Source organism: Symsagittifera roscoffensis, chromosome 3 (genome assembly GCF_963678635.1).
Source record: "Symsagittifera roscoffensis chromosome 3, txSymRosc1.1, whole genome shotgun sequence".
Lineage (NCBI taxonomy): Eukaryota > Metazoa > Xenacoelomorpha > Acoela > Convolutidae > Symsagittifera > Symsagittifera roscoffensis.
The window spans coordinates 56,663,325-56,687,959 of record NC_087064.1 but is presented as its reverse complement, the minus strand read 5'-3'; the positions used below and the strand labels follow the sequence as shown (position 1 = coordinate 56,687,959).

Below are 24,635 nucleotides of genomic sequence, written 5' to 3'. Positions count from 1 at the left end.
TCAATTTCAAAATAAAGGAAAAGTTTTAACTAAAATAGATAATAACGTATCTATTTAAAACATTGATAAATTCGCTATGATTTTTCTTGTTCATTGATGTCAAGTTAATGTCACACAAACGAAAACTTCACCAATGTCTCCAAGTGAACATTAAATGGAATTTTTTCAACTCAGTGTAAAAGACTAAAATTACAGATCACCTGAAACTATAGCTCCTTGAGAAACTTCTCTTGGAGGTCGAGGCCACATTCTTGCCCGAGTTCTGTCTGTCCATCGACACAGAGTACTGACTCTTCGACAGTCCATGAAGAAAACTGATCATCAACCACGCTGTAATCGCTTCGAATTTCTTACCAAGATGGCCTAAAATATCGCTGAAAATTTCTCCACACAGCTTTATGAGCTTATCCATATATGGAACGATCTCTCTCACAATCGCCAAGTTTTCCTCGTCCCCTCTGAAACTTTCTCGTTTAGGTGCCGCTGTACTCGATATCGCAAGTGAGAGAACCACGACCAAACATGCTGCCATGTATTCAGTCGAGAGCTTCAGTAAGCTTTCGCCTTGTTTGAAGGTCAAAAATTCATATTTTGAAGCTGTTACCAGCGCCGCATTGACAAACTTCAATTCGTCTACAATTTGGTAGAACACGTCTGAATTATGGATATTTTTGCAATTGTCGAAAGAAAGACTGTCCAAGATTCCTTTCGACTCTGAAGGTTTCAAATTCGCATAGTTTAGTTTCAGCTTCACAAGCGAAGTTCGCTTTTCGCAAACTGAAATCAACACTTCGAGAAACTTATTTCCCGCAAAGAACTCAAAATTTCGCTTGTAGTATAAAGCAGTTTTATCGTTTTCCAGGGCCAGTTCGATATTTTGTTCTGATTTAGTTTTTATGTATTCTTTCTGGATTTTCTCTCGGAATGATATTTTTGATCTCGGTAAATTTTCTGTGACTGAATTCACATTTTGAGCATTTTTCCCAGATTTGGATTCAATCTTTTTCAAGTGATCTAATTCTTTGCATCGCTCAACCAATTCAGTCGGTACGCATTGACTTCTAAGAACCGACTCGAAAAACTCCTTCAATTTGATCGGAACTTTATGCTCATCCACTTTCACTCCAACGTTTGGACTATATGGCTTTTGTTTCAGAATGTCGTTCAGGCGATGCTTTAATGTTCGTCTTGTTTCATCAGTCAAAACTTCGATAGATCCAGTTTGCTCCAGTGATTTAATAAGATTGCAGTCCTCGTTGTCTGTTTGAGAAGCATGGAACAAGTCTTCCCAGGCGTCTGGAACTACAGGAACAGATTCCAGATTCGATTCTCCAGTGGTCATTTCGAATAGCAGAAGCATCAAATCTGACCGCATGAGGTCCAGTTTAGATGATGCAACTTTTTCTCCCAATTTTGACAGCTTTTTGTTGAATGCCAATAGAAGGTATTCTAAGCACGTCTAAAAAGAAAACATGCTGCGCTATTTTCACCGAACATTCCGACCACAGCTATCTTTATAAATTGAAAACAAACTTCCTGCATGTTTTCGAAAAAAAAATCGTTCAGTCAGAATTTTCTGTTCTTTTACAAAAGCAGGAGAAAAACGATTTGATAATAAACTGCAATATTATTTAACACAGAGGCAAAGCTCCACTTTGCAAACACCAGTAAAAAACAGCAAACAATTATTTATATGCACATCCAGTTTAAAACATTTTAAGGTCCACAAATTTTTCTTCGGGTAATCACCTACATTTCACATTTTTGGCGACCCAACTGACATACTTTTACCCAGTATATTGGATTGGGAACATAGTGTCCGAAAAATTTGTTGCGAAATATCAATACAGAGGTGAAGCTAAGCTTCGCAAAACTTGCGATACCCCAACAAACATAGCAAGCTAGTAGAAAGAAAACGAAATGGAATCCACCAAGTCAAAAAATGCCAAAATGACATCTGAAAAAAAATTACCCACTTCTCCGTCCGCAAACACATCAAACATAGCTAACTGACAGTTTGAAAAGAGTAATGAACGCAAGTGAACAGAAAAAAAAACATTTTGTTGAAAAAATCGCAACTTTCGAATTTAAAGAAAACTAGATGCCCTTTAAGCTCTTAAAATTTCTTGAACATTTTATGATTGACACTTTTTTGATAAAATTAACCCAACTTGAGAAAACTGGATCAATAGGTAAAGTTTTCTCAAGTTGGGTTAATGTTATCAAAAAAGAGTCAATCATAAAATGTTCTATTTCCACTTTCGAGACTAGAAATTGCAGTGAATTGAACTCAAAAAGTGCATATATACCTAAGTGCATTCATAATAAATGCATCAATATGTATGAATACACAACTGTAGTTATTCGAGCATTTTAAGACTTTTTCCTAAAAAAAAACAACAAAAAAATTCAACAAGACCAATATAAGAGTCTTCACTACGTTCATTACTCTTAAACAGAAAAAACTTCCCCTAGAAGATGAAAAATAAAACCGCTAAGCCGATAAAAATCAACCAATACTATTTAGGCCGAAGAAACTTAAGGGCGAAAAAAAAGATAATTTCTAACTCTGACTTCGTATAATATCTTTTTTTTCGCCCTAAAGTTTCTTCGGCCTAAATAGTATTATATATTCGGCCTGAATATAAATTAACAATCTACAGAAATGGATCAAAGCGCTTACCCGTTACTTCCAGACCGAGTGTGCCCCAGTAACTGAGAAATTCAAAACTATTATCAATCAAACTAACTAAGGCTTCAAGTGATTTTGTTAAACTAGTTTTTGATCTTAAAAAGCCTTTATTCCGATTTGACAACGTTTGCTATAATCGTGGGACCTTTTTAACGCTCTACAAATGTATAATATTGGGTACAAGTATGATAGTTGGTTCCCTAGTTGGAAGAGGGTTGTGGAAGTCGGAACAAAAATTATATTTCAAAACTCTCGGAAATTTATATCAATTAGCGATCAATATTTTCAGATAATTCATGCATCCAAAAATTGTCATCCAAGTCAAAACATTTTTCGCAATTGTTTTCGCAAGCATAAAATATTCAGCCTTTAATCAGTCAAGTCAGCAATCATTCACAGAAATCGATGTTAAGTCAGAAATCGACGTTAATTTGCTTAGCGTACTTCAAAATACATTAAAAGTCAAAGAATTCTGGTAGTTTTGATTAACATTTAGCATTAAAAACTAACTTTGCTTATCTTGTTGTCCTCCAATTTGGGTTCTCTCGAGTTCTTCATTTCAGCATGTGTCTGCTCGATCTTCAGCAAAACCAAGACACAAAATGCGGTGTAAAATGTCGCATTGTCATTTCCACCTTCCGATATCTCAACCGTATCTCCATCCTGTTTCATCATGACCTGTTTGAAAATCCCCATCAAGTCCTCGAGATTTTCAAACTCTACGGGTCTAAACTTTGCTTTTTCGTCTAGTCTCTTGTACAGAAACTTATGTTCTGCTACATGTTCCATTCCCTCTTTCACAATGACCGAAACTCCTGCCGGTCGATTCGATTCCACACCATTCAATTCCATAGGCTCCTCGTTTCCACCAGCAGCTGATGCCTGGTAACTCGATCCTCCCTCTGGAGTCTCACTCTCCAGGGCTTCTCCAAAGGGTGTTTCCCATTCGGGCAAGTCTCCTAAAATGCGGAGCACTCGTTTGAGTTTCTCCACATCTGAGGGGATCCTGTCACTCATTTTAATTCACTTTCATCTGAAAAAAGTGCAAAATAGCATCTTTTTGGCTAAAGTGTCTAGTTCTTGATGTCTTCTAGATAAATTTCAATGCTGGCGGTCAGGCCGTATCCTTTACAGAGTGATGCTGGAAGCAATGCTATTCTTCGCAAATTCTTAAAATATGCGAGCTAGATGGTTTATTATTTTCCGACTGTTTCTCAATCTATTTCTTTTAAACGGCTCTCTTTCTCTCGAGCTTGTTTACAGGAAACAAATATCTCAATTTGGAATTTATGTTACATCGAAACCAACTAAATTTGCCATTAAAAGTAATGACGTCAAATTTTTATATCTGCAAGTTTTCAGTTCAAAAACGCCGATACGAAAGGCCAAAATGTTCCTATTTGTCCACCACAATTCATCCATTCTCAAGCTCATTTGACAAACTCAACTTAGGCGAAGTAATTTTTCCAAAAAGCGGAAAAATCGGATTTTCTATCCAAAATTTTTTGAACCGGATAAAGCCATTGATTGTCATTACTTCAGATATTTTAAGGCAGATTTAAAACAGGAACTTCCTAAATAAAAGGAAATATAAGGAGAGTGAATAAAAGAAATTGAAAAGACGAAGAAAACTAAGCTCTTAATCGCGGATACATCAAAAACTACAGAAAAATCAATGCTGTCAAACTAAGACAAGAAATAAGATAACAAGCATATAAACGATAGTCCGAAAATTTAATTTTATCACAGCAAAAAATTAAAATTTGAAACAAGTTAGGTAAGTACCGGCCGGATTCGAATTTTGGACTTGTGTCAAAAAAAAATTTTCCGAGGACCATAACTTCATGTTAAGAAAAAGGCATAGCCGCTTATGCAGAGGCGCTTATCATAACCTGCTGATTCGACTGAACCCAAACTCTGAAATTTGGTAGGGTAGTTTAGGACAAAAAATACCCAAAACGGACTTTGTTGAGGACATTTAGGTCCAGGAAGGGCGATTTGAGGCAATGCTGTCCGTTGCCCGCCAGTGATATCCCGACACAAATCTCTCCATTGCTTCCTGTTTCATACCAGGTTTTTGCAACGTTCGAACCACTCTCTCCCATGTCTTGATTGTAATTTTGGGCGACTTCAAATGAATTTTATTTTCATCTGGACTATTTTGCGCCACGAATTTTTGCTGCCATCTGGGGTTCGTCGCCCAACGTCGCCTTTTTCAAATTGTAGGGGTACATTCGGGATATCCGAGGGGTCCAAGCGAAGAACATGACCGAGCCATTTCAGACTTCTGAGTTGTATGGTGAATGATAAACTTTCATCGAGTCTTGCTTTCAGCCATAAGTCTAATGTTGATAGGCTGTATGCATTGTGGAGAATTTTTCGCACGCACCTACTTTCGAACGCATCCATTCGTTTGATATAAGATTCTTTGGTGGGCCAAGTTTCGGCTCCATAAAACAGAACAATTCTGACGCAGCCTTTGTAGATTTTGTATTTCGTGCTTTCGAGAATTTTCCTTTGATTCCAAATATGCTTTAGATTGTTAAAATTTCCGGCTGCCTTTCCTATCTGGGTTTTGACCTCTTTTGATATATCGCCATTCAGTTAGATTCTACTTTTAAAATATTCGGTTTAAATAGGTAAAGTTTTCTGTTTCTATTTTTTGGTGTTTGACAATAAATATCTGGATAACGCAGCGTTTTCAGCCACTGCATTAAGGAGCTTCTGTGCTTCTTCCGGGTTGGTTATCGTCGAGCAGACCGACGTCATCTGAAATCCAAGATCCGCAACAACCATATCGTGTAGCGCGGTTACAAGATTTTTTCCTTAGAGGGCTCCAGATATTGCCCAGTCGACAGTCAGATTAAAAAGAAATGGTGCCAAGATTGACCCTTGTCTGTTACTACTGACAAAACTATAATTTCTTGAATTATCTGATTCAAGAAATTTAAGTTTTCTCAGTAGTGTCAGACAAGGGTCACTCTTGGCACCATTTCTTTCCTATTTATGTTCGAGGACATAAATTTTTGTAAAAAATGGCGTTGCATGCAGCTTCTGCAGTGGAACTTTTCACAACTCGTTCTGTCTATTGAACACACAATCTCAGATTTTTGCTCGTAGTTTTCGAGAAAAATCATGAAGTTTAAAAAAAACGGTCAAAACATCATAAATTTGGTTTCACACAGCCAATTAATTATCTGGAATGTGAAAAGGATAGATCTTGCGATTAGCTGCAAGCATTCCGCCTGTTCACCGAGTTTTAAACTAATCTGATGTCAAGTAGCAACTCCTATTATTTCAAGAAAAAAATTCGTTTAGCCAGTCGGGAATTATTTAGCCTTTGTCAACGCAACTTGAAACTTTTATTTCGGGCAATTTATCGTGCAAAAAATGACCTGACGCTTCGGGTTGATTGGACTGACTATGCTACTGGCGAAAACACTATCTCACTCAGAAGCAATATCGCCTAAAATCATATAGAGACGTCACTTGGATTCGTAAGTCTCCCTCGTTACTGAAATATCCACTGTCTTTGGTACAAACCTCGATCAATTGTAATAAAATCAATTGTAATGAGTAATTAAATTATCTATTGATGGTTAATTATTATTATTTAAATAAATCTGTCTTCACAAGAAAGCATGAAGCTAAAATTATACCCATGATGAAAACAATTCCTATCCAAAACAATCTCTAATCAGGAGATGAAAGGAACTTCTACAAATTAAACAATTAAAGAATAGAGCAATTTAGCACCGGGCCAAGCACAAAACACAGTCACGAAAATGTACATTAGGTTGAGCGAGACACATCTAAAATTCGAGAACACGCACACTTTGTGTGTCTCATCTTCACTCTCAAAATATCCAAACTTGTAAAAATTTTGTATCTTCTGCTCTTTTTCAGCCCAAATCTTGAACAAACTGCGTTCCAAGTCCTCGGTCGCTTCAGATTTCAGAGTCGATACCGGCACTGCTGTGTAGTGTACGTGAACCTTCTCGGGGTATTTTCCCGATATTAACCAGTCTGGAAGCCCCACACATCTGGATTGGTCCTGGTAAGCTATTATGACGTCTAGGAGGTACTCAAACGGATAATTCGGATCTGAAAGCAGAAGAACGGATAATTCAAATCTGAGAGCATAAAAATTCCGGTACTCGTTTTTTTCTGGAACAACTTCGAATAACCACGACTATGACGAGGGAAAGTGCGTTCCAAGTCCTATATTTTTCTAAATTCACTCAAAGCATCCATAAACGATCCGTAGTGTCTGCCTTGATTGAAATGGCGGCAAACTAATTTCCTGTCTCGTGTAGTAACAAGCCCGGCTAGCTCAGTCGGTAGAGCATGGGACTCTTAATCCCAGGGTCGTGGGTTCGAGCCCCACGTTGGGCGTCTCTTTTGATCAGCCAGAAAATTGTTGTTTTATATGCATACAAACATTGCGCCTTTATTAGCAGGAAACGGAATTAGGCCTTTACACTTGCCTTCATGCTTGTCAATCGCTCAATTTACCCGCGTATTTGAAAATTTCCAGGCCTTGAAATTCAACAAATTATTATGAATAACAGCTTTAAAAATCCGTAGACGAATGACCTTTTGTTTTTACCCGAAGTTACTGCTGAAATACACTAGTCAATGAATTATTGATGTCCTTTAAATGGCAAAAAAGCTCAGTCGGTAGAAAGGGTCCTAACCTGTCCAGTCTGAAAGGGTACTAACCTGCTTCTTTGACGGATTGTAATATTTTCTCAACTCCAAACACTCTGGGACCAGATAGTCGTTCGAACACAGGATATCCCTTCTTGATCGAGTATCTGTTCAAAAAACATAACATATAACCGTTTTTCTTCTAAGGACGTAAAAGCAGCTGAAAATTAATTTTTGACATAAAAAAGCATTTAAACGGGATAGCATATTAGCTAGCATATAAAAAATACTATGATTTCTTTGGGAGAGAAAGTTCTGTACGGATCTAATTTACGCAGAGGCAAATAAACAATTACAGCCATTGACCTTTGTCTTCATAGGCAGGTGCGTTAGCTCTTCGGCACATGCACGAATCAACGCCTGACTTTTGATTTCATATGAACCTAAGGTAAAACGATTCAAAAGATTCTGTAAAACTAGTTGTTAACCCGAAAAAATATATATATCTTCCGGCTTGATAACGCTGGCTTATCGCAAGCGTAATAACCATACCGCACACAGGGCAAGGTGGACTATAGTGGCAAAGAGCTGCAAAATATACTTAGGAGTATGTCCTCTTAAAAGAACTCAATTTTGACAGAGAGGCGAATCGGAGCCACCATAATCAACGCCAAATTAACATGGCAAACCAGCCGACAAAAATGCGATGAAAACCGGTAAGTCGGAATTTTCGAAAATATATGTATATAAACAATAAATAAAATTACATATGATTGTCTCGAATATCTTAAATAAAGTTTATTCTGAGAAAATATGAGGCCACTAAAAAAAGGCGACAACTAATAAGTCGAATAAAAAAGAAAAATTAAAAAAACGTTTGTTAATTTACAAGAAACAAGGAACAGTATTCGCATAAAACGGTCATTTTAACAGCAGGCTTTGTCATAATAAGATGTACACAGCCCGGTTAAGAAAGCAAAAAAACTTCAAAATAAGCCACAAAAAACTTTTGCTGTGTGCGGGATCCGAACCTGGAGACACGGAGCTTCACGTCCCCGCATCTGCGGTACAGTCACCTGACCATTTACTATCACTAGCTGCCAATTAAGCAGCTACATATGCTATCAAATTGCTTATGCTTGGAAATATACCAAAAGTGCAACCAAATAGGCATTTTTATTTGCGACTTGCTTAAAAAAATACTCCGCAATATTGCATTTTGTAATTAATGAATTGTAAATCATTTAAAAGCTCCCATTGTTCAAATGCTGCCGCACAGCCCCTTCAAGCCATGACTTCTGGAAAAAAAGAGCCACCTTAACTTTCCAGTTTTCGAGTTTTCAGATATCTTCGAAATTTCCTGTCAATCAATGTAAAAAAAAACTTTGAAATGATTTGCTTTTTATAAAAACAAGAAATTCAATCTAACCCATTAACTTTATCTAGGCAAACTCTGAGTGGAACTGTTAATTAAATAAAACAATTTGAACTTAAATTTTCATTTAAATTTCAATTAACTTTGATGTCAAATTAATCCTCCTCTCATTTTAAATGAAGCATTTCAACTGAAATCGAGCAATTTAAATTTAAAAAACTTAAAACTCCCCGAGCAGAATTCGATCCGGCGCCAACATTTCTGAGTTCCGCGGAAACTAGTAAACAATCAGAGTTTTCACGACAAATCTACTAGAATTTGGGTGCAAATGGACTTGCCCGAAATAATTGCTATCAATCTTTGTCTAATTTTGCAAAAAAAATCAAAGAAAAATGTAAATAGTTTCGGAAAAGTTTAAATTGATGCCAACAATTCCCATTAGTTTCTTAATTTAAATTTATTACTTTTAAAATCGATATCACTGATCCTGGTATTTCCTCTGCTCGAATCGCAAAATACGATTTAGTAAAAAGTAATGAGAAATTGTCAAAAAAAATGTAAGATTTTTTAAAACTAAAATGAAATAAATAAACTACTAAGAATCTCAAGATCATTTTGCCTACTACAGATCTCAAGATCATTTTGTCTACTACTGCCAACTTTCGCAAGCTAAACTTACCAGATTTTATAGGAAACTTTTTTGAGAAAGAATCGTGTTTAACATTTATTAATTTGGGCTTGATTCGTGCATTGTTTGGGGCAGATACTTAGTGGATTACAATATCCCGTCGCCATTCCCACCCTACCTTTGGAACCGGCGAGATGCGGCCGTGATGGGGATTGCTCGAACAACAAATGCTGTCGAGGGATGGCATTTCGGGATTCAATCATATTTCAGCGGAGCCCACCCAAATATGTGGAAAGTAGTGGGTAGCCTGCAAAAAGACGCTTCCGTGCAAAAACTCTTTTGATGCATCGAGTGGCCATAAGTTCACAAAAAAGAAAAAGTATCGAGTATTAAATGAAAAGTACAAAACATAATGTCCGTTTACGAAGACAAAACTGATCTGTACTTTTTCAGAGCGTTATCTAACTTGTGTTAAACCATTGTAAATTTCATTTCATTTTTGATTATTCTTTCGTATTATTGTTCCGACTTTCGATACGAAAGTAACGGAATAGTTGTGCTCGGGGTGGGTTTTTTTTTCTTCAGACAAATTTCACTTTTTAACTAGCCATTTTTGACGGAATTTTTTTTATATCATTCGAAAGCTATTGTTGTCTTGAGCTTGAATTTGAAAAGATATTTTACCTGTGATCATTTTTCATAAAGTTACGGGGGTTTAAAGACTGCCATTTTGGCCAATTGGGACAATTAACGCGCGATAAATTTCGCGCTATTAACGCGTAAGCGGAGATTTAATCCGTCTTAGAAATCGTTCCAAATTGGTTCAATGATGCTTTTATGCCATAATTGATTTGTTAAAAGGCGCAAAATCTATCACTTTGTACTTAATATGACGTGTGGGGGGATGTTTTTACATAAAATCTCAAATTTTTTCAAAAGTTTTTATTTTATTTTTTCTATTACATTGAAATTTTTCATTGTATTAATGCTCCATAGACCTTAAAAGGCAGTCGGAACATTCAGGGCTTCGCCCTGATACGAGCAGTCTTGTTAAAATTCATATTTTAATCCTACTGAAAATTTTGTCAGCTTTTTTTGAAAAGACGTTTCCTTGCAGACTCCCGGAAACGTAACTAAACGCAAGAACATGACTCGTGCCTTAGCAATTTAATCCCAGGACAATCGCCCTTATTTTCGGGATGCTAGGTTTGGACTACGGGCTGGCAAACCCTTTAGCTTTGCGTTTATGTGCCAACAGTTCGAAAAAAGCTGACAAAGCGATCAAGTCATAAGTTTAAGTTCGAGAATGATTCTAAAAATAATGATTTTAAGTTTTTTGGCATTGGTTAAACCTTTTTTTAATTTCTATACCGGCTGAAAATGTCTAGAAAATTAGGTCATATTAGTCAAAGGACGTCTAATTATTTGCGGGCTTTTGAAGTTCATTGAACTTTTGCTTGTTTTTGGTTCATTTTGGAATGATTCATTGAAAATATTAGCAAGGCCATTTCATTTTGGTTTGAAACGTTCCATTGAATTCATTTGCAAGGTCATTTCTATTCAAAACTTACGCGAATTAAGTAGCGCAAATTTGTCTGGCTTTAAATGGCAAAAATTTCTCTCGTTTAATTCTTTGATGGTTACCGAAATCCCCTTTGAAGTAAGTTTTCTTTTCATTTGGATTAAAACGGTGTTAAGTCATAGAAATTGTTTTAAAATGTAGCGATGTTATATTGCTAAGGCAACAAAAAGTAGGGAGTGAAATTGTAGGGTGTTAAGTTGTTTAGAGTTAAAAAGGGGGGAACCCTTTCTCAGAATTTAATGATATCCAATTTTATTGTGTTTTCTTGGAGATTTTTCTCCTTTTAAAATAGAAAACTCACTGCTGACTGGCTGCTTTCCTCTTCCGGAAGAATCCTCCTTCTGGGAACACTACGCACCACCGTCTCCTCTTGGCCACGAACTTATTCCTCATGTGAGTCTCCACGTCCTTCAATGTCTTCTCTCTTTGGGCAGCACCCAGTTTCTGAAAAAATAGAATAGAACTCAGTTTTTCCTTGTGCTGAACACGGCGTAAGCAAAACTATGACCCATTTTGAGAAGAAAAAAACAATACAAAGTGGAAAGGAACTTCGTTTTGTCGCAAGTTGGTTTTTCTTCTTTTTTCTACACTCAATGTGAAAAGCTACAAAAATACGTCAGTTGGGCCTGAGTGATACATCGTAATAAATTCTTTCAGTCGTGAATTGATCGATATAAAAGATAATTAAAAACATTCGTGTCAAGAAAAACATGTTTGAAAGTTTAGTGTTTTCTTGTTCAATTACGCGAGGGTAATGTAATTGAGAGGATCGAAACTATCTTAATTACGCTGTTAGCGGTTCCAGTTCCCCGGCATGAAAAGTTCAAAAAAAATCTATAAAAAATATCTATTGCTGATAAATTTTACCATTTCATTTTGCAAAGTCATCTCATCAATTCAAGCCATTACTGATGTTCTTAACTTTTTTAGTTTTTTTCCTCACGCCACCCACAAAAAAAATTAATTGCTTGGCAACCGGCAGTTTATGCAATTCCAATCACTTCTCAAATTTTAGGTAATTCCAATCACTTCTAAAAATTTTTTTAACAACGTATATAGTTCCGAATGAAAACTATCAAAACGGTCACCTTAAATAGAAAAAAAGTTTGGTCGGAGCATTCTGTACTTCTAGCACCGCCCCCGGCACATTCACGGAGTGGGAAGAAATTTGGGCTTAGGCGTTGTCTTTTTGATAATTTACTTGATATCAGCAACACTCCTTGCATACCTGTCTTACAAACATGTCTCCATGTAGTTTCATCACAGCCCCAACATGGGAGAACATGAGTTCCAAGTCAGACACCCACATCACATTCACAGTGACCTCGCTCTTGTTGTGGAACACGGCAAACAGAGTCACTATGTCAGCTGTGCTCTGGTGGTTGGGAAGAACGAGACACCGTTTAGAAGACAGCTGTTGAATATCAGCGCCACTCTCGATAACTGCAAAAACATCACATTTTTTAAAATTCGGTGTAAAGAAAGAGCATCATCAAAAAGAGAAAATTCCAGAAATTTTGAGGCGAATTCAGAAAAGGGAACAACCCGTCCAGCCAATTCGGAGATGAGTTAAATCGCGTAAGTAAACGGTTTTGTTAATATAGCCTTCCATAACATGGTCAGGGCAGTGATCAGGGTCCCTTTTAAATCAAATCATAAAGATACTTCAAAATTCTTCAACTAAATATTGATTCTTCGATTATTTCTTTTTCCGTACCGCTGAAAAATGATGAGTTTTTTCTACTAGTGGCCGGTAAAAAGAGCAGAAAAGGCAACAATGGAAGCTATGCAGCATAACTAACACTTCGAGACCTACCCGCTACCATACATTAACTCAAAATGACATCAAAATAATTTAAGATGAGATAATTTGCACGCCCGGCTAGCTCAGTCGGTAGAGCATGGGACTCTTAATCCCACGGTCGTGGGTTCGAGCCCCACGTTCGGCGTGTTTATGGTCACTAATCATAACTAACATTGAAACTGGTCACTAATCATAAACGTGGTACTAATTTCATAATTCATAAACGTGTTTACCAATTAGGTTACTAAGAGACCAGATATTAAGCAATTAGGTTACTAAGAGACACTCAACAGAACGATTAATTTTCGCTGAAACTGAATAACGATAGAGAAATTATACCAGCTCATACGTTTAAGAAGCTAAAATGAAAAAAAACATCAATATAATCAATTCATAACCAAAGCTCATAAAAAAACTAGAAGAACTTGGTTTTTTATGGCCTCAGTGACACAATTAGGAACAATACAAAAACAACAAATAAGACCAAATTGAAAACATTTTGGCTAGACGTATGTGCTTATTTAAAAAATTCCGGGATTATTTATTTTTGAATTTGTTTAGATTTAGAAAAAATTCAAATTTAAATGCTCCAGGAAAAAAAGCAAAAATACATAGCGGATCATTTTTCGTGATACCTATTTTCAAGCCAGGCATCCAGAAAAATTTTCATGCTAATAGGAAAGTAGATAGCAGGGTCAGGTCAGATTAGGGATCGAAAACCTCTCACGAGTTCGACCGCTTCATTAATTTTTGCGCCCTTTTAATAATTTTGAGGGGTGAGTGCGCGCCGCAAAAAAAAAACAATTTTCGGTTAAAAAATTTCAAAATATCACCAAAAAACATTATTTTTTCAAACATTTGTCTGTGAAATTTTGGCTAAAAATGAGGTCTTGTAGGAATTTTTGGTGACATCGAAAAATCAATTTGGTCGACCTAAATTAAGATCGAGAAAACTTTTTTTTTTTGAAACTCTTCGCGAACATCCTAGATCCGCCCATCAAACATAAAAAAAACTGATTTTCTATCGCGAAAAACTGTACCAAATATAGCAAAAAATAATGCAATTCATTTAATCTTTCTTTGCTCACAGACAAACGTGATAACAAAATGGCATAATGAAAACGTGTCTAGAGTTTGTGTCACATTTAAAAGGCTAATTGAGTGAATGAGAACGGCTCTTTGAGGCATGATTAGTCAACAGAATCTCAAAGCTCAGTAAATATAGCTTCTGCTTTCTTTTCTGTATGTCAACTGAATTGCATGAATAAGAATGTTGACTTCAATTGCCACTGTTCAGTTCATATGGAATTCTAGACCCGTTTTGACTAATTTAGCCGAACTTCAAAATCTTACTTGAACTGTGCGCTGCTTCAACTTATCTCACCTCTGTATCCCTCAACCCATCCCCAATAGGCCACCAGATCCAACAGGTGTTTGTACAGCAGACTCTCCATCTTCTGATAGAAACTGTAGTCCACGAACCTCAACAGCTGAACAAGAATCATTACCAGCCACCATCCAGGCACCACCACTACCTGGTTGATCGAAGTCAGGACTAGACGAGTAGTGAATACCAGCACTTTTCGTGTTAAGCTCACGTGACGCAATGGTTCTGGCGGACTTTTAGTCATGGTAACTGGTTCTCTGAACTCGTGAGCGTGTAATATGGCGTTGCGAACTACTTCTGCTGCTAGTAATGGCTTAGCCTAGTCATGATGTAAATGTTAATACAATTTGGTCATTTTACTCTGAAAAGCGACATGGAAATTAAAAACGATATGGAAATAAGGAAATAACAGAAAAAGACTGTTTAAAAGCAATAAAAAGTAGTCTTGCTGGCTTTTCAGTCCATCACAAAATAAATTGGCACTTGGTAGCTTTTCATTTTCAAATAGTAAAATTGCATACCCACATAGGTTGAGATGTTAAGTGCTCCTTTATTTTCCTTTTGTAAGCTTCACGGGGAAATTTCCGCTGTATGTCGACGCGCTTTTTTCAGTTTAGGTATAAAGAGCATGAGCTCCTCCTAATAAAAGCAAAAATTATTTCCCAATGCATTTAAACAACTCCCCGCATAATAAAAAAAATAGTGGTAGCTTTTTAAGTCCCAGAATCTAAGCTCAAGTATTACTTGTTTTTCAGCATGCAAGGGTTATTTACCCCAAACGAATAGCTTCAAACAAAATTGAAGAAACAATCAAACTTTGGCTGAAACAATAATATCTTAATTTTTCAACAATGCAAGTTCAAAGTTTGACATGGATAGCCGGTACAGTGTAAATAGCACAATGTTCTGACCATAGTCTTAAAAAATACCAAAAATTTTCAAATTAGTGTCGCTTTTCCTTTTTTCTCTGTGATGTGAGATAAAAGAATCTGAATGAAAAGCTAGGCATACTCGACAGTCATAGCATAATAAGCAAACTTGACAACAGTTTTCTAGAAAAATTGACTAGAAAAACAACACAAAATCATTGAAAAAAAATCAAAAAAAAAATATTTTGTATTTTCGATTTTCAAAACAGCACCAAAAAATCCAAAAATAAACTAAGTTTTTACAGTATGAATTAAGCAAAAATAAACTGTTGTAAGCCTGCTCCCTTGCTTTACCCGCTCGGATTTGAACGAAAATTTAAAAAATTACTAACTAGTTTTTCTCGACACTGGAAAATTTTGTTTTTGGACATTTTTAAACGTCGTTCGAATCACTACTGAAAGGGCTTTAATATGATCTATCACACAACTCATTCCGATGATTATTTGTGGTCCCTGATTTCGCGCGGAAAAAAAACTAAAACAGCCGAATACAAAGTTCCTCCCCATTTTCAATGGTCGGAAAAACAATACAATTCTGAAGCTTGTTTCATATATAAATATATATGTTTCAAATATGTTTCAGGGATCCAATTATCTTACTTGCATCCAAAAAATAAAGCAAAAGATCAACGCAATTCATCCGGGAGAAGAGGGCCCAGCTGCGCCCGGCTGTACACTCTGCTTCTCCTGCAGTTGTTTTCCTACGGACTCGTGTAGCTCCATGTATTTGGACACACATCTGTTGGTCCAATCAAAATTCAAGCCGACTTAGTTCAGTTATTGATTAAAACATTATCCCCATACTAAAGGCATCAGGCAACGGGCAAAAGGAGGTTTAACTTTTATGTCGCGAAGATTGTAAAACAACATTACTGATGTTTGATTTTTCTAACCAAACTCGGGATTAAACGGTTTGTTTCTGGAAAAAAGGTTCAAAATTTAAAGGAGAACATGCCGGAAACAATAAGTACAAGTAAGAGAACTCCAACTAGCTCCTCGTGTAAAAATAGTAAAAACCATCCGTTGATTTTTTTGTATGTGCAAGTATTTTAATAAAAATCTGATTGAATTTGATGACCTGTCAAGACAAACAGCCTCTCCCTTTGTCAATTCTGCCTCTTTTATCTCCACGCCGACACATTTTTCACGGCACACATCCGACAATTTGGAGTACATGTCAGTCATCATTTCTATCTCTAGCTTCTGCATTGTCTCCATCAGGTCTATCTCAGCCTGATTTGAAGCCGGAGTCGACTTAGATTTCGAAAAAAAATTCATCGCCAAATTTCAGATAAGTTGAAAATGATCCTAGGATGCCTCACAGAATAAAAATATAGCAGCACTTCTGAATAAATAAATAAAGTTGGTCTATTGTAGCAGATACTTTGAAACCTCTGGCCGAGAAGATGTGCGTGTCAGCTCATAGCTTAACTGAAACAAAGAATTGTAATTCTTCTCCTATAAATGATAGTGTTTGACAAACTCAGGTAATGTTATCGCATCGTTCGATGTGTTATAGCCTTAAGGTAAACCACTTGCATGAGTCATTTCAAATATACGACTTGGTGATTGAAGTAGGTCTGAAAATAATCGTTGAGCAAAGCTATCAGAAAACCATTATCACAGAAAATCGCAAACCTAGAGAGTAAAATAAATTCAAAATGTCTTCAAAATGGATAGAAAGCCAAAAAATTGACACAGGCAAACAAGCTACAAAAAAAAGCAACAAAATCCAAAAAATGGTCTCAAAACCTCAAATCTACCCCTTGTGCTTATGAAATTATCCAAACACTAGCTTCCAATAAAGCGGATAAACACATTATATTGAATAACTAATGCTGTACAGCAGAAGAGCACCAAAATGAGCTCTTTTTAATGCGAGTTAGATCGGAAAAACATGAACTCGTAATACAACATAATGTCCGACTGCTCGCTTGATTAAAAACTTAATACACCAAAACGGGAATCAGTCTACGGGCTTCCAGATTATGAATAATTCAAGTTACTTTCTAAGCTGCCTATTAGAATTTACACATCATCTAGCAGTGAATATTACGTGCTCATGTGAAGCAGAGAAACTAGAAGGAAACTAAAGCACCCGCCAATGGAACTGGGCCCAAACATTGAGCACAAATTCAAATTAGTGCGAGTTAGTTTGGAAAAAAGCGAAATCTCAATTTCTTGTAAATACATAGTACAAAAACGGGAAAAGTTACCTTTTTTCAGCGAACCCTGAAAGAATTTTTTTAATGAATAGAGATAAAAGCAAATTGTTTTGACATAATTGCAAAGGTCTCTATGACTTTGAAGTTATAGTAAATTGTGCCATTAGATCAAATTGTGCCCAGATTGCAAATTAGACTAAAATGAATACATCCGTAATCTCATGATGTGTTATGGAGAAAACATGTGTTCCGATTTTTTTTTATTCAGCGTGCAAAAATCTATAAAACAGAGGCAAAACGGAGATTCGCATCACCTGTGATATAACACAAACATAGCATTGTGAGCTAGGAAACGAAGACTGAAAAGCAAGATGTCGAAAAAGTATAACTTTGTCTCGTTTTACGCTCAAAATAAGGAAAACACGACCAGCAAATTATTCATTTATAACTACCGAGCGTCAATTAAGGCGACAACTTAAGAAAAAAAACCTGATGAGCCAAAAAACAAAATTTCTGTCATAAATAAAGTCCTGAATTTCTAATTTTTTCCTTTTGTGTGTTTCCGCGGAAAGAGAGGAGGAGGCGTATAAAGTTCTGCTTACCTTAAAACGACACAAAAAAGGTCACTCACAAAAACCGATGAAAAATGAACCGAAACCATTTAGGCCGAGCGAAGCTTTCCAGCTAAAAAAAATCAAAAGGAAAAACCAGGTCAGATAAGTAGGCGTAAATCACAAAAGCGTATCCATAAAAAGACCTGCAACAATAATGAAAATAGCTTACAGCACAAACAAACTCCGATGTGCCAACTAAGCCGACAAAACAGATCGGCCAACAATAATCGGACCCACGGATGACCGAGAGTTTTTCTGAAACCGAATAGTTTCAGTTTGAAAAAGGTACTCCTAGGATCCTTTACCGTGCCAGGCCTATTCATTTCCTCTAGGCCAGAGAGTCGCAGATGCCAAGAAATTTAAATTTATCATGAATCAAGCTATCAAGTTTCGAAGAGCTAAAGAGCAGGAAAGGAATATAAAACTAAATCCACAAAAATTAATTCTAATAGGGGCAAAAGGTGAAAAATAATTAAAAAAGAAAAACTAATAAAAAATCTGTTATGTGTCGGAATCGAACTAACGACTGGAGATTAAGTTTCACACCTCCTAATATCTGCGCCATGTGCGTTTAACAATCTTTAAACACTAGCCACCAAACACCAGATACAAGGCTGAGCTACCAGAGATAACGTTATTGACACAAAAAAAAGGCATCAAATAAATGAACATTGTTTTTGCGTTGGAAAAAAAAGAGGAATCTCGTAATATGACACTACGCTCCACTTGTGTAGAAAAGATTCATGACAGGGAAACATTACAGCAAATTTTGTTTCTTTTTACTGAATTTTTGTATTAACCTAACAACATTAAACAAATAGTTGTTTTTATTTTTTGGGTACAAAATAAATAAAAACGTTTTGCTGCAATAATTTTTAGAAATCTCGATGGTAGGTAGCATTTTTTCAGCAAATTTAATTATCATTTCACAATGAAACTATGTCCAAAACCAGCGAGGCGCGGCCAAAAAGGTTAGTTGATAATAGCGAGTAAAAAGTTTTAGTTCATCATCGTCAATAGGACATTTTAAATTTACACATTCTTGTATGAACCTAACCAGACAGACCAGCGTTTTTTTTTCAAACCAGCTAAACACTGTACAAAACGCAAATCAAATTGGATAGCTAAGAGCAACCCTTCAAACTATCTTAGAAACAAAGGCTCTTTAGATTATCTTTCATCTTTAATAGACAGACTGATTCTGAAAAATTCTGGTATCTGATGGCAAAACATTTATTTTGTTTGTTTATTTAAAAGCCGTGGGTCTAGAGGCTCAAGAACTTCGCGGCAACCAACAGCCAGAGCAGGTTGGGCATAAAACTTCCCCCACAAAACTTTTCGAACGCTCTAGAAAACAGAATACACCAAATAAAAAGACAAGGCGTTTATGCAGGCACACAAGAGCGTGAGCAATCTTTCGTTAGTGCCACCCTTGAGCAAATTAAAAAAAAAACTAATTTTTGAAAGAAAACACTTTCTTAAACGTGAGAAAAATTCCAATGTAGAAAAAATTTCAAAAAAAATTTGGAAACCAATTACCATACATTTAAATTATACATGTCTTTTATTAACCAGGAATAAACTCTTTCAATCATACATTAATACCCCAACCTTAAGAAAGATTTTGCTTGAAAAATACCAGAGTTTATTTTTTGCATTTGGAAAAAACCGGAAAATCCGGAGACGGAAATTAGGACGAAAATCAAAAGCCCTTAAATAGTATTTCAAAAAATATGATCAAAAAAATAATTACTGCCTCAAATGAACTAATAAAATGTTCAACTTGAATTTTCAAGAAAATGAGCATGTCCGAGCAGCTGCAGAAACTGAGCAGCAGAACGTGTATGAAAGGTTGTTTACGGAAAAAAGCCTAGTTCTCAATTGCATGTCACTTGCTCTCGCAGGTGAGAAGAAACGAAAGTCAAAATGCAAAAAAAACAAATTTGAGCCTGAACCAATTCGAGCACTTTCCAAAATAAACGGAAACAAAAAATCAACAAAAAATTCACTGTGATTAACTTCAATTTTTTAGAACTTCAATGAAAAAATTAATGCCCTCTTACCTCTTTTCAAGATCATTTCATCGACATTTTCTTGATATAAATAACCCAATGAATTGAGAAAACTGGTTCATTAGCTAATTTTTCAGAAATTAAAGGGAATTAAAGGGAATTCAGAAATTAAAGTCCATTTATGGAACTGGTCATTCATGTTTTTCGTGAACTTAGCATTTCGTGAACTTAGCTGTTCGATAGGCGAGTTTGGTTTTGTTAACACAGAAAATTAAATGAATTTTAAAAAAAATCAAGTCAAACCGCGAAAAATCAAAGTTGAGTTTGAACACAATTTAAAATTTCCTGAAAAAAAACAACCTATACATGGGCCTTCACAACTTTCATTGACACTTAACATTGAAGATCATTTACTCGCTCAACAATCTTTATATATCATGCAGTGACCAAATTTTATCCACACTTCGCTCAAGCTGTCTACCTAGAAACTTTTTTGTCGACACGACTGGAAGGGCTTCTATGTGACATATCACTTGACTCTGCTTAACGGTGATTTCCGGTATTTGATTTTGGCTAAAAAAAACCAAAAAAAATCAAGAGACAGAACAATAAGTGTTTTTTTTTTCATTATTCCACTCGGAATTTATGAAAAAAAAATGTTTTTTTTTCTTCAGAAGGGATAAGAATTTTCGATAGCATTTCAACGGACTTTGTTTCTTGACTGGTACTGCGAATTTCCTTGAAAGCAATGAAATAGATAAAACCAGAAAACAGAAAGGGAAAAATAAATTTATTCGCTCTGTTGCGCAATTACTTAGGTGAATGACTTGAATAAATCTATATAATTTACAATTCATGAAACAATTATTTCTATTCACAATTTGAACGTTTTTATTTCTATTAATTCCTTTCTAAACAACCCTTAAATGATACAAGTCCAGAAGAAACTTCTGGAATCCAATGTTGATATGTAGAAAAATGGCTCCGCTTTGTCAATTGGAACATTAAGTGAGCATATGCGATATGTAATGAAAGATAGAACTGCAACGATAGAATGTAAGAATCCAGTTAAAGAAAATGACATTTTCTTTTCAGCACTTGGTCGAAGATTTCTTAATCTGAAACTGCAAAGAAAGAAACCTTCCCATTTCTTGTTCAGTAACGAACTAATATAAAATGATATCAATATATCCTAACAGTTTTATGCGGCGTGCCATCTTAGAGCACAAGCGAAGAATACAAGCGAAGAAAATGTAGGGTTTCAGAAAATTTAACATCGCTGGTTGTAACTTTTTAAAAAGTTTTAATACTGCAAATATGATATGAACTTTCTCGAAGATTCGAATCAATTTCTGGGTAGGTTTTTTGATACAAAATTACAATAACAATTCAACTTATTTTCACGACGTAATTTCCTGGAAATGCGCCACAGAGAAGCTTATTCTTCTGTGGGTATCCGATGAACCAGCCGTCGTCACACTTCTCTGTTACAAACACTATTTCTCCCTCTTCTAGGGCCAGTTCGTCGTGGCTGGATGGGTCGTAGCGGAACTTCACACGGTAGCTGAAATCATAATTCAGCGTTTTCCACTGCTTGTGAATAAAAAAGCGAATCTTTCAAAAGCGAATTTTTCCTTTTAGCGAATGAATTTGAATTGCATTTTAAAAGAAATCATAAGTATCACAAGACCTAAATAAGCGTCTTCACCGAGCTTACTGATACTAAACCTTACTGAGCTGAAATTGATTAAAGATCGTTTTGGAGTTGATTTATCATCAGAGGATCTATTACTTAAAGGGCTCTAATGTCACTGAATCGGATAAAAGACTAACGGTTCTTCTTGACGTCGGGCTTCTTCACGATCCAGGGACTCCCCATGGTGTCCAGATTCCGAGGTAGCGCTGGTATTGACGGTGAGGTTTGTTGCATTCAGAGCTGAATTCGACCCCATTCCCATTCCAACTGGAGATCGCGCCTGGTTATGTTCCGCTAAGTTCTGTTCAGGCCACTTTTTCAAACTACTGTAGTTGTGTTGCTGCCACTGGCTTGAATCGCCCTACAGTAATTTACATTCTTTAACACACTGACTTCTTTTTGATTCTAAGAAATTTTCCGAATATTTTTAAACGACGTTATTGGGACAACAGAATCATTTCTTATTCTTGTGCACGTAGTATCAGCAAGTTATTACGATTCGCAAGCGTAATAAACTTTGACATAAAAAAAATCGCCATTTTTGATGCAGACTCCAATATGGATACTGTGCCCTTAGTTTTTCATTGTTCATAATACTTGTTTCATGTGCTTTGTAACTAACTCGACTTACCAGTGGACTATGATGCACTTTTGTGGTTCCTCCTTCCTGCTCCTGTGCTCTTCCCACTGTTGGAAACATCTCTGAAATGACTGCACTACCTCCCAAGTTCTTTTTTACAGGGTTCTGATACGTGGATTCTGCATTGACTATGTTCCTCGGACCAAAATCTTGACCTCCACTTTGTGGCATTTTAGATGCAGGCATGTTATCAAAACCAGCCATCTTTGAGGAAACAGGGCCTATCAAAAATTAGAGCTAACAGACACTTGGAGAGGAGTCAATGAGCGCAATTAACAAAAAAAATACGGACGCAGCTTTCTAATTTCAAAAAAAAATAGATGGCCTTTAGCTCTTCAAATTTATGATCGGCACCTTTTTTGATAAAAAAAAACCCAATTTGAGAAAACTGAATCAGTGAGTAATATTTTTATTTCGCTGGGAAATCTGGAATTTAAATTCCATTTTCGAAACTAGCAGTCGATCACGTTTTTCGAGACCTTTACATTTTCGATGTTTAAGTGAAATCTTATCGAGCCCAAAAACGATTAAATGCAAGTGCTCCAAGAATATTTAAATCAAAACTAGAACTCAATGAGGCTGGGAGTGGAAATGTTTTGTACCTGAAAAGATCAAAAAGTTTAGCAGAAAATAGATATTCGCACATTTCTTTCGAAGAAGTCAAAATGTTATAGAACCGTTCAGGAGAAAAACGCATTTCAGATTCAGATTTACGATATTCTTGAGTTAAATACAACACTCGCTAAACGCCTTTGTGGCCAAACCAGAAAACTGAACAATTCGAACATAACAGCTCAATTTACCAACAAAGAAATTTCAAGAGAACTAATGAAAAACTTCATCTATGAAAAAAACCATGAAAGCCAACAAAAATTAAGACAAAATCCAAACAGCTGAAAAATTCATTTACTTCAAGTTTTTTGCAATTTCAGTTACATTGGGTAGTACTTAATGGATCAGAATTTATTGGGTCAAGTACTACGGATACAGTACATGGCCTGTGAAGAGTCATCCTGTGAAAAAATTGATTTACGGGGAAACAGTCTAGTACTCAGTTGTAATACCCCTGCTTCCGCAAGGGTAACAATATACTAAAAATTAGACCAGGAGAAAAAAATCCAGAATGAGTATAAATTTACCTCTGAGCATTTCAGGTTGTGACTGTGGCGACACTTTCTGCACATAAGTAGCTGGGAATATTCCACTGCGACTGCCTAGCATGCCTTCCAACCAGTTTTCGTCCACTTTTTTAGTAACCGTGACCACGTCCCTCTGAAACAACCGCCATACGCATTGAAAATTTTTATTTTTCAAGCTGATTTATCCTTAGTTCCAAAAACAATATTTGATGGTGGTAAAGATGCTGTTATTTGGTTCTTTTAATGTTAACTTTTTCCTCAAACTTTTTTCCCGTAAATTTAATTACGTTAATATTTATCCTTACTATAAAAACATAGCCAACAGACAGTTGGAAAACAGTCAAGGAACGCAAGGAAACAACAAAAATGACTTTCGATTTTCAGAACGAAAAATTTACGATTTTGATTTTTTAGATGAAACTAAACCAATTTGTGAAAACTGGATCATTAGATAAATTTATCTTCCGCTTGGATATCACAAAATAAAAAAGACTTTCAGAAATAGAATTCGATCTATCTGATCTTTACACTTCAGGTGCTCAATCGTGGAACTTTCCTTTCTAGCAACAAAGGAGATGAATCAAATGTCAAACCGCGATAAATCAAAAAAACACTACGTTCACTGACTCAAACTAATAAGGAATATAGTCGAATATATTACCACAAACGTAACCCCATCAGACCCAATAATACTAGAACCACTCGATGATTTGTTCTTCTGGTACAAAGTATCAAAAAATTAAGTTTCCGATCCAAAAACACATATTTGACTAGTGGAAAAAAAGCTGACACCGAGGGACGGGGCTTGAGTCTAGATGGGACTAATTTCTTTTTTTATTATTGAAGTTTTAGCAAGATTGTAGATGGCAGACATGAGCAGATCAACTGATCTCTTTATATATATCATTTTCACGTCGCTTCATTTATATTAGCAACATGAGAACTTTGGACAGTTTTTTGGACACAGATGCGAAGCTGCTCTTCGCAAACAGTAGCGAGAAAACTACAAAAAGCAGCTCTATAAAGTGAAATCAAAAGTAGACAATAGACAAGAGTTATTAAAACTTTTTTTTGTCGGATTCGCACCTCCGAGCTTGAGAATTGGAGTCTCACGTTCTCGCATCTGCGAAACGGGCCATTAAAAAGTTGCTGGACCAGTCATCGATGAAGCAGCTGTAGATGCTAATAAATTGCCAAAAATTTGCAGCAAAAATACCACCGAACAAATAAAAACCAATATTAAGTGCGGGGTTGAACCTCCGCCGACAAGTAGCTCAGGAATCTCATGTCCTTCCCTCGGAGCCACGTACACTTGACTTTTG

At 36.1% G+C, this 24,635-nt stretch overlaps 4 protein-coding genes and 2 non-coding genes across 12 annotated transcripts in view; 2 read left to right on the top strand and 4 right to left on the bottom strand.

Annotated features, from left to right (window-relative positions):
* Positions 1–1,243, bottom strand: part of LOC134841764 (V-type proton ATPase subunit H-like) — a 183,374-nt gene extending 182,131 nt beyond the window's left edge. The window contains exon 1 of the mRNA XM_063857801.1: positions 1,234–1,243. The gene's annotated coding sequence lies outside the window, so the exon portion shown is untranslated. The remainder of the gene's footprint in view (positions 1–1,233) is intronic.
* The window catches only part of LOC134841763 (E3 ubiquitin-protein ligase UBR4-like), a 54,318-nt gene extending 50,609 nt beyond the window's left edge, over positions 1–3,709 (bottom strand). Inside the window, exons 1-2 of the mRNA XM_063857800.1 lie at positions 3,203–3,709; positions 201–1,459 (exon numbers count right to left, since the gene is read on the bottom strand). Of these exons, the coding sequence (XP_063713870.1) occupies positions 201–1,459; positions 3,203–3,709 (1,766 nt within the window). The remainder of the gene's footprint in view (positions 1–200; positions 1,460–3,202) is intronic.
* Positions 3,710–6,259: 2,550 nt separating this feature from the next.
* On the bottom strand, positions 6,260–14,480 carry LOC134842392 (acyl-CoA:lysophosphatidylglycerol acyltransferase 1-like). The gene is made up of 5 exons (XM_063858708.1): positions 14,116–14,480; positions 12,156–12,370; positions 11,229–11,371; positions 7,415–7,509; positions 6,260–6,796 (listed from the first exon to the last, which is right to left on the bottom strand). Exons 1-5 carry the CDS (start codon positions 14,360–14,362, stop codon positions 6,417–6,419), a joined length of 1,080 nt encoding a protein of 359 aa, XP_063714778.1. The 5' UTR covers positions 14,363–14,480; the 3' UTR covers positions 6,260–6,416.
* Trnak-cuu (transfer RNA lysine (anticodon CUU)) lies at positions 7,015–7,087 on the top strand. The gene has a single exon. It is a non-coding gene; the product is annotated as a tRNA-Lys (tRNA).
* Trnak-cuu (transfer RNA lysine (anticodon CUU)) lies at positions 12,804–12,876 on the top strand. Its single transcript has one exon. It is a non-coding gene; the product is annotated as a tRNA-Lys (tRNA).
* Positions 14,481–20,609: 6,129 nt separating the features above from the next.
* Positions 20,610–24,635, bottom strand: part of LOC134842389 (uncharacterized) — a 41,911-nt gene continuing 37,885 nt past the window's right edge. For all 7 annotated transcript variants that reach the window (XM_063858700.1, XM_063858701.1, XM_063858703.1 and 4 more), the window contains 4 exons: positions 23,314–23,446; positions 22,166–22,395; positions 21,672–21,895; positions 20,610–21,402 (listed from right to left, as the gene is read on the bottom strand). In XM_063858700.1, the coding sequence (XP_063714770.1) occupies positions 21,228–21,402; positions 21,672–21,895; positions 22,166–22,395; positions 23,314–23,446 (762 nt within the window). In that variant the 3' untranslated portion in view covers positions 20,610–21,227. The remainder of the gene's footprint in view (positions 21,403–21,671; positions 21,896–22,165; positions 22,396–23,313; positions 23,447–24,635) is intronic.